The 7,660-nt window shown below is 38.5% G+C and overlaps 2 protein-coding genes and 1 non-coding gene across 3 annotated transcripts; 2 read left to right on the plus strand and 1 right to left on the minus strand.

Annotated features, from left to right (window-relative positions):
* Nucleotides 1–143: 143 nt before the first annotated feature.
* Nucleotides 144–216, minus strand: TRNAR-ACG. Its single transcript has one exon. It is a non-coding gene; the product is annotated as a tRNA-Arg (tRNA).
* Nucleotides 217–337: 121 nt separating this feature from the next.
* On the plus strand, nt 338–2,449 carry LOC112196393 (GDSL esterase/lipase At3g26430). The gene is made up of 5 exons (XM_024336719.2): nt 338–645; nt 998–1,207; nt 1,302–1,471; nt 1,640–1,910; nt 1,994–2,449. Exons 1-5 carry the CDS (start codon nt 405–407, stop codon nt 2,254–2,256), a joined length of 1,155 nt encoding a protein of 384 aa, XP_024192487.1. The 5' UTR covers nt 338–404; the 3' UTR covers nt 2,257–2,449.
* Nucleotides 2,450–2,550: 101 nt separating this feature from the next.
* Nucleotides 2,551–5,041, plus strand: LOC112196392 (GDSL esterase/lipase At3g26430). The gene is made up of 5 exons (XM_024336718.2): nt 2,551–2,945; nt 3,383–3,589; nt 3,682–3,851; nt 4,255–4,525; nt 4,629–5,041. Exons 1-5 carry the CDS (start codon nt 2,702–2,704, stop codon nt 4,898–4,900), a joined length of 1,164 nt encoding a protein of 387 aa, XP_024192486.1. The 5' UTR covers nt 2,551–2,701; the 3' UTR covers nt 4,901–5,041.
* Nucleotides 5,042–7,660: the final 2,619 nt, after the last annotated feature.

Here is a 7,660-nt window from a genome sequence, read left to right on the forward strand (position 1 = left end):
AAAGCTACTGTTAACGGCACTGAGATTTTTGGATGCTCTTTAGTGGTGCTACTCTTGCATGAACAAATGACCATTTCCTGAGGTTGCAGAGGGTTTGATTTTGTTTTTGTGGGACTAAAACAAAAACATAAAAAAGTAATATCCGACTTCACTGGGGATCGAACCCAGAATCTCTGGTTTCGTAGACCAGCGCCTTATCCATTGGGCCATGAAGTCAATTTGTTGATTTCCATTAACTTTTCTAATTAGTCAGTGCAAGTACGTAAGCCTATCCAGTATCCAGTCAATCATACACATTACACCTCATCCTTGTGTCAGTTCTCACCTATAAAAGAACACTATACTATTCCAGTTTGCATCACTCCCCCAGCTCTCTTCTTCTTCTTTGAGACCCCTCTCTCATTATGGAATCACATTCCTCAACAATACTAGCAGTTCTCACTCTTCTGGTGTCACTGTCTGCAGTTAGCTTGGCCTCAACTAATTCATGTAACTTCCCAGCCGTATTCAACTTCGGCGACTCAAACTCCGACACCGGTGGCTTGTCTGCAGTCTTCGGCCAGGCACGTTCACCTCACGGCGAGTCCTTCTTCCACGGCCCGGCTGGCCGGTACTGTGACGGCCGCCTCGTCATTGATTTTATAGGTATCTCACTTTACCAATAATTTGTCTTTGAAAACTAATTAACAACGATCATACGTGTCTATCTTTCTCGTCATTCACGTATTAAATTTACATTTTCAAGGCCGGTTTTGCAGCCTTGAAATACTGCACCGGAATCTCTGAGCTGTCGGTCCTACGTTGTTACTGTTACATTTTTTTCTTAGCTAGCAGATAACACACGTTTTATTATATAATTGAACCCGATTTGGAAGCTCCCGAAATGCCAAAATCATTAACAATATTTATAAATTATTAATCACATGGCATTAAGCAAAACAACAAATCAGATTATCTAATAATTAAGGGTTTTGATTGAATGAATGCTCTGTTTCAGCTAAAAGCCTTGGACTACCATATCTTAGCGCATATCTCGACTCGGTGGGAAGCAACTTCACTCACGGAGCCAACTTCGCGACGGCCGGATCGACCATCCGGCCTCAGAACACAACCATTCAACAGAGTGGGTTTAGTCCCATCTCCTTAAACGTTCAGTACAACGAGTTCTATGATTTTCTTCCTAGGTCCCAAGTTGCTCGGAATCGAGGTTATAATATTTTTGATTTGCTAGTTTTATTGATTTGTAATGAATACTACATTGACTATAGTATACTGAAGTAGTGTTATCACTTGCAATGTAGGTGGAGTTTTTGCACAACTAATGCCTAAAGCTGAGGATTTCTCTCGTGCCTTGTACACCTTCGATATTGGTCAGAACGACTTGACAGCCGGTTTGTTCTTGAACATGTCCGTCGCCCAAGTTAAAGCATTTGTTCCTGATGTACTCGATAACTTCAAAGACGTCGTCAAGGTAACTCGGTAGCACTTTTGTTAGAAGCATGAACATGAAAGTGTTTTGTAACGAAACAAATGAAAGCTCTTCCTAAAAACATAATTGACATGGCACGCTTTTGACAGTTCTAAAAGTAATGTTAAGCGAATTTTAGTATTCATTAATTTCGGGTTTTGCCGTACACAGTATGTACACAGTCAAGGAGGTAGATTTTTCTGGATACACAACACGGGACCGGTCGGTTGTCTACCCTATGTATTGGACCGCCTACCGGTCTTACCCTCGGAGGTGGACCGCCACGGGTGCGCCACACCTTTCAATGAACTTGCTCAGTTTTTCAACCGTGGATTAAAGCACGCTGTGGTCCAGTTAAGGAAAGAGCTACCTTCGGCTGCAATCACATATGTTGATGTTTACAAGGCCAAGTTCAACCTCATTAGCCAACCACAAAAGCATGGCAAGTCCTTAACCCTACACTTTCCATCTGTGGATGGAGCTAATGAATGAGCTTGTTTGTCTAATATGAACATTATGTTGCAGGAGTTAAAGAACCGATAAGAGCATGTTGCGGCCATGGTGGGAAGTACAATTTCAATCCGCACCTTGGATGTGGAGGAAAGATCAAGGTTCATGGCAAAGAAATATTAGTGGGAAAGTCATGTAAAGACCCTTCGGTTTGGGTAAATTGGGATGGGGTACATTACACTCAAGCAGCTAACAAAAAGATCTTCGATCAGATTGTAGATGGTTCATTTTCGAACCCTCCAGTTCCTTTGAAAATGGCTTGCCATAAGCACCATTAAACGAAAAATTATTTTAAGGTTCCGAATCATAGTACACGTGATTGTCTAGATAAAATCATTGATCCATTGAACCACATGCGCGACTCTTTCTCTGTATCGTTCGATTTTGTAGGATGTCATGTTCTTGAATGGATCACGTGGGACTCTTACATTGTTCGAATAATAAAATTACTTACAGGCTTGCTTGCTTGAATTCAGGAGGATCAATCATGGATTAGTACTAATTATATTTCTTTTTCGTGCAAATATAGACAATGCTAATTAAGAAAGAGGTCAATGCAAGAATCATTTAGCAGGAAAAGGATAAAGAAAGACCCAAAAGTGGGCACTGATCTCTTTTTTCCATCTTCTCTACACATTTCATGATCTTGAATTCTTGATACCTTTCACTGTAGCTCTCTCTCTCTCTCTCTCTCTCTCTCTCTCTGTGGAGACTGTTAGACATATGGAAACTCTGTTTCTAAGACATGTTGCCTTTGGGCTTGTGATTTGGACAACAATGCTTCTGAGTCCTAGCACTTGTTCAAAACCATGCTCTTTTCCGGCCATATTCAACTTTGGAGACTCAAACTCAGACACCGGGGGCCTGTCCGCAGCGTTTGGACAAGCTCCTTATCCCAATGGAGAGACATTTTTTGGAACACCTTCGGGACGTTATTCCGATGGCCGTCTTATAATTGATTTCATAGGTATGTTTCCAACTTCAATCTCTTTCATCGTCTTGTTCCCCTATCATTATATTACTGGTTTCATCTTCTTGTTGGATTCTGTTGAATTTGGGGTTTTTGCTAGCATCAAATCTGGAACTGTTACACATGTGACTGGCCATTTTACGAAGGGTTTGGATTAGATCATATAAAGTTGAAAAACAGGACCAGTAGTTCAGCTTTTGCATATGGCACATGCATTATTTAAAATTCCAATGCCAGACATGTTGCCAAAAATTTGGGTTCTCTCCTATCCTATGCTAACTATGAACACAGTATAGTGCCACTCGTGACCTGAACATAGAAACATAGTTTTCTTAACTAAATTCTAGGGTGAATTCTCTAACTTTGAATTAATTTTACATGTGCAAATTAATTTACCAAGGCATATGAATCCTCATGTTCTTGTTGTTTCGAAGCTGAAAGCTTGAGATTACCTCATCTGAGTGCATTTTTGGACTCGGTTGGATCAAACTTCAGCCACGGAGCGAATTTCGCAACTGCAGGATCAACCATCAGACCCCCAAACATGACCATCCAATATGGACCTAGTCCCATTTCCTTAGATGTGCAGTATGTTGAATTCTCAAACTTCCACACGAGATCGCAAATTTATCGCAAAAAAGGTTACTCTTTATCCCTTCTTGATTGTTTCACAGTAAATTTTTGCATTCAAACTGTTATTGATGAAGTTGGGATTGTTTGCAAATTGGTGTAGGAGAGTTATATGAGAAACTGCTTCCCAGAGTAGAGTACTTTTCTCGAGCACTTTATACCTTTGACATTGGCCAAAATGATCTCACTGCTGGTTACAAGCTTAACATGACCATTGAACAAATAAAGGCCTACGTTCCAGATGTGCTAGGCCAGTTCTCTAATGTCATCAAGGTTCAACTTCCTTTCTCTCTTTTTGTTTTGGTATTACTACTTTCAATGGAATTATGGAAGTGAGATCCCCCGACCTCACCAGGTGGATCAAGGGTGGATGTTCGGCAAAGAAAGAGAATATCCATCTTTTTTGGCCACCATATAATATAATTAAATGATTGAAATTGTTTATTTTTTAGATCTTTATGCAACAAATACAATGAGTCAAATCGAAAACTGTTTAGTCACATGAGTTGTTAGATAACGTTGGACTATAATAATATAATCAAACGGTTAAACAACTTTTCGATTTGGCTCATTTGCTGCAGGGACCCAAGGAATGAATGATCTTGACCAAATTGAATTATGTGTATGGTGGAAGTAGACATCGCTCCATAACCGGATCTGTTACTATGTGAAACAGGATATATATAATGAAGGGGGAAGAACATTTTGGATCCACAATACAGGCCCTGTGGGCTGCTACCCCTATATTCTGGATCGGTTCTTTGTCAACCCAGCCCAATATAATAAGTATGGGTGTGCAAGTCCGTTTAATGATGTGGCCCAATTTTTCAACCAAAGATTAAAGGAAGCTGTGGTTCAGCTTGAGCAAGATCTTCCCATGGCTGCATTCACCTATGTGGATATCTACTCACTAAAGTACACCCTCATTACTCAAGCCAAGAAATATGGTAATAATAGTTCACATCCCTTAATACCTTAACTAGTTTTGTGTATAATTCGTTTATATACGCTGTTTTGTAAACTAAGTTGCAAATTTGAATGAATTTGTAGGATTTGAGAAGCCACTCGTAGCATGTTGTGGTCGTGGTGGGAAATACAATTACAACCTACATGAGAAGTGTGGGGCGAAGAAGACTATCAACGGCAAAGAGGTAGTAATCGCTAACTCGTGCAAGGATCCAATGACTAGGATTAATTGGGACGGGACGCATTTCACTGAGGCTGCCAACAAATGGATATTTCAACAAATTTTGAATGGCTCCTTTTCAGATCCACCAAACCCGTTGGAAATGGCTTGTCAAAGAAGGAAAACAAAGAAGTGAAAGAACCGCGTCTGAATAAGTAGAGATATTACTTGGAGTTGTTTCTGAATATTATGCAGAGCTGTTTTATCATTTGTAGTATGTGATATTGTGATGCCACAAAACATGTTTCGAATGCTCATTCAAACAAGTTTAACACTACAACTTCATACATCACGTTTGATACTTTTAATTTCCATGTTGGATACCTAATGGCAAACAATGCATTCTTTTCACTTGAAGTTCATGTGAAGGTACTTCAACGTGATTAGAGATTATATAATGCAAAACAAAACTTACAATCTAGAAATTAAATTATATTGCTGGCCTTAGTTGTATGTGAAATCAAATTTGCAATAAGATGTTGGTGGATACTAAAAGCACCTGTTTTTTATTTTTGAAAGAACAATTCTTAGATTCACCCCCATTATAGATTAACTCACTTTTATTTAATAAACTACGTACAAAGGCCTGCGTTATGTTGCGGGTCTTTTAGTTGCAATAATAATTGATGTATGAGAAATTTTAAATATACACCCCTAACTACTTAATACACATCCCTATTATTTTATATTTCAAATTAGATTTTATAAGTAGGTTAAATGACCAAAATAGACATCTATGTATTAGAAGAAAAAAAAATTGAATTGCGCATTTCTATGTCTCTTTTTCTAAACCCTATACGTTGCAATACATCTTTCTTCTCCGCACTTCATCACCTGAATTTGGACTATGGACATGAATTTAAAGACCTCATTCAACAATCTTTAGTTGAGATATGTATTCTTCATCTTGTATTGAATACAATTCAACGTAATCTCGAGAGCTATATCATTGAGATCCACCGTCGTTTTGGAGGTGGTCAGTAAGTTGTAGAGTAAGTAGAGTAAGAAAACAAAGCATTTGGGTTTTTTTTTCCTATCAGTTTTTAGTTTTCATCTTGCGTAACATATTGAACATGTAGTGCATGAAAGTATAAATTTTGCAGACTATATTGAAAGTTTAAATTTTGAAGGACTTGCAAATGTTCGAAATTTTATATTTTCAAATTCCAATTGATTGATGTCGTAATGGAGTTGGGATAAGCTAACATTTCCAGCAAAAAATAGAAGAAAATATGTAAAAGAAAATTATGAAATCTCAATATACTAATATACAATAATCATATTAAATAATAATCTTAATATAGTCAAATAATATGATATTTCATGGTTTTAGAGATTAAGGGTATTTTAGGTCATTTGGGTGGTGTATCTAGTCTAATATTAGAATGAAAAATTAAATAGGTGGTGTATTAAGTGTGGGGTGTGTATTTAAAACTCCTCTTGATGTATTGTTGCAAAAAAAAAAAAAAAAAAAAAACACAAATGAAAACAAAGAAGAATAGCCAAAAAGCTTTTTTGTACGTTGATCAATAGATTGTACACAATGTCTGCTGTTTTGATTGATTGTTTCTCAAGGACTATTAACATTACAAAAACAAAAAAACAAAAAATTGAGAATGGTCCTGACAACCAGTGCTTATATGTACCTGACATTGTTTTTCAAAAACCGTTAGCATTACAAAAAAAATAGAGAATGGTCCCTATCACAAAAAGTTACACAGCATGACAAAAAGCATAAGATTGCAGAGCAAAAGTAGCTAGGTAAGGTTTTCTGTGTCAGATTGAACTAATGTATTTGTGTTGGTTTGATCTAATGGTGTTGTTGTTTCATCTTCAAAATTGTCACTAAAATATACACAGCACATGAAAGTTATATATCAAAGATTAGGTCATTAATTAAGGATGGCTAAATTGAACAGACAGAGTGGAAAGGAAACTGCACAGAATGGAAGGAAACTGCACACAATGAGTACAGTCCCTAAATTAGAATTGAAGCGAGGATTTTAAAACTTGCCTTTTTAGGTTCTTGCGTGGTTTTGCTTTGAACAATTCCTCACATTCAATGCTATGGGATTTTTTTTTTTTTTAATTATTATTATTATTATTATTATTATTTTTATTTTTATTTTAACAAAACAGTAGACTTCAACATATCTGATTATTATTATTATTATTATTTTTTTTTTTTTTTTTTTATTTTAACAAAACAGTAGACTTCAACATATCTGGGATGCTGGGATGTCGGCCGTTTGGGAGCCAGATCGGAGCCGTTCGGTTTCCATGGAGGTTGTGGAGGATGATAGGGATGCCCAGCGGTACCGGTGACTACGGGTGGAGCAGTTTCGGGTCCCAAGACACAGCGGCATGGAGTTCAGGAGGGGGTGAGTCGGGTTTGTCAGTTCGACATCCCAGATCTCTTATGGATCCGGTTTGGGTGAGGTTTGCACAGGCTTGGACGTCTGAAGATTGGGGGCGCGGTGGCGTGTTGGTGATTTCGTCGACAAACGGGGGCCGTGATGCGCCGGTGATGGCATGGGTTTCATCGACAAGCAGGCGTGTGATGCGCCGGTAATATCAAAGCAGGCCGGACGTCCTGGTGGTGCAAGTGTGCAACGGTGGAGTTGGCGGCGGGGTCGTGTGATTGGTGGTTGGCACTGTTCTTTCTTGGTCACCCACGGCTTGGGCTGTTGGGATTTGGGCTGATGGTGTTTAGACTATGTCTTTGGGCCAGGTCAATTAGTCAAACCCGGCTGGTGTTTTTTATAGCTATTTTATTACGTTAGTTATAAGTTGTCTTTTATTTTCAATAAGTACCTACCAAGTTCAGGTAGGGGTAATCGATTGTTGGGTGGTGGGTGTGGATGCCAATCGGTTGTTGGGTGGTGGGTGTGGCGGC

This window comes from Rosa chinensis, chromosome 4 (assembly GCF_002994745.2).
Source record: "Rosa chinensis cultivar Old Blush chromosome 4, RchiOBHm-V2, whole genome shotgun sequence".
Classification (NCBI taxonomy): domain Eukaryota; kingdom Viridiplantae; phylum Streptophyta; class Magnoliopsida; order Rosales; family Rosaceae; genus Rosa; species Rosa chinensis.

What these genes read in the sequence shown, in the direction of transcription:
- LOC112196393 (XM_024336719.2), top strand. Translation starts at nt 405, where the DNA reads ATGGAATCACATTCCTCAACAATACTAGCAGTTCTCACTCTTCTGGTG. An exon ending in ACTTCAAAGACGTCGTCAAG is followed by an intron (nt 1,472 to 1,639) that starts GTAACTCGGTAG and finishes TGCCGTACACAG; the next exon opens with TATGTACACAGTCAAGGAGG. An exon ending in TAGCCAACCACAAAAGCATG is followed by an intron (nt 1,911 to 1,993) that starts GCAAGTCCTTAA and finishes ATTATGTTGCAG; the next exon opens with GAGTTAAAGAACCGATAAGA.
- LOC112196392 (XM_024336718.2), top strand. Translation starts at nt 2,702, where the DNA reads ATGGAAACTCTGTTTCTAAGACATGTTGCCTTTGGGCTTGTGATTTGG. An exon ending in TCTTATAATTGATTTCATAG is followed by an intron (nt 2,946 to 3,382) that starts GTATGTTTCCAA and finishes GTTGTTTCGAAG; the next exon opens with CTGAAAGCTTGAGATTACCT. An exon ending in AGTTCTCTAATGTCATCAAG is followed by an intron (nt 3,852 to 4,254) that starts GTTCAACTTCCT and finishes TATGTGAAACAG; the next exon opens with GATATATATAATGAAGGGGG.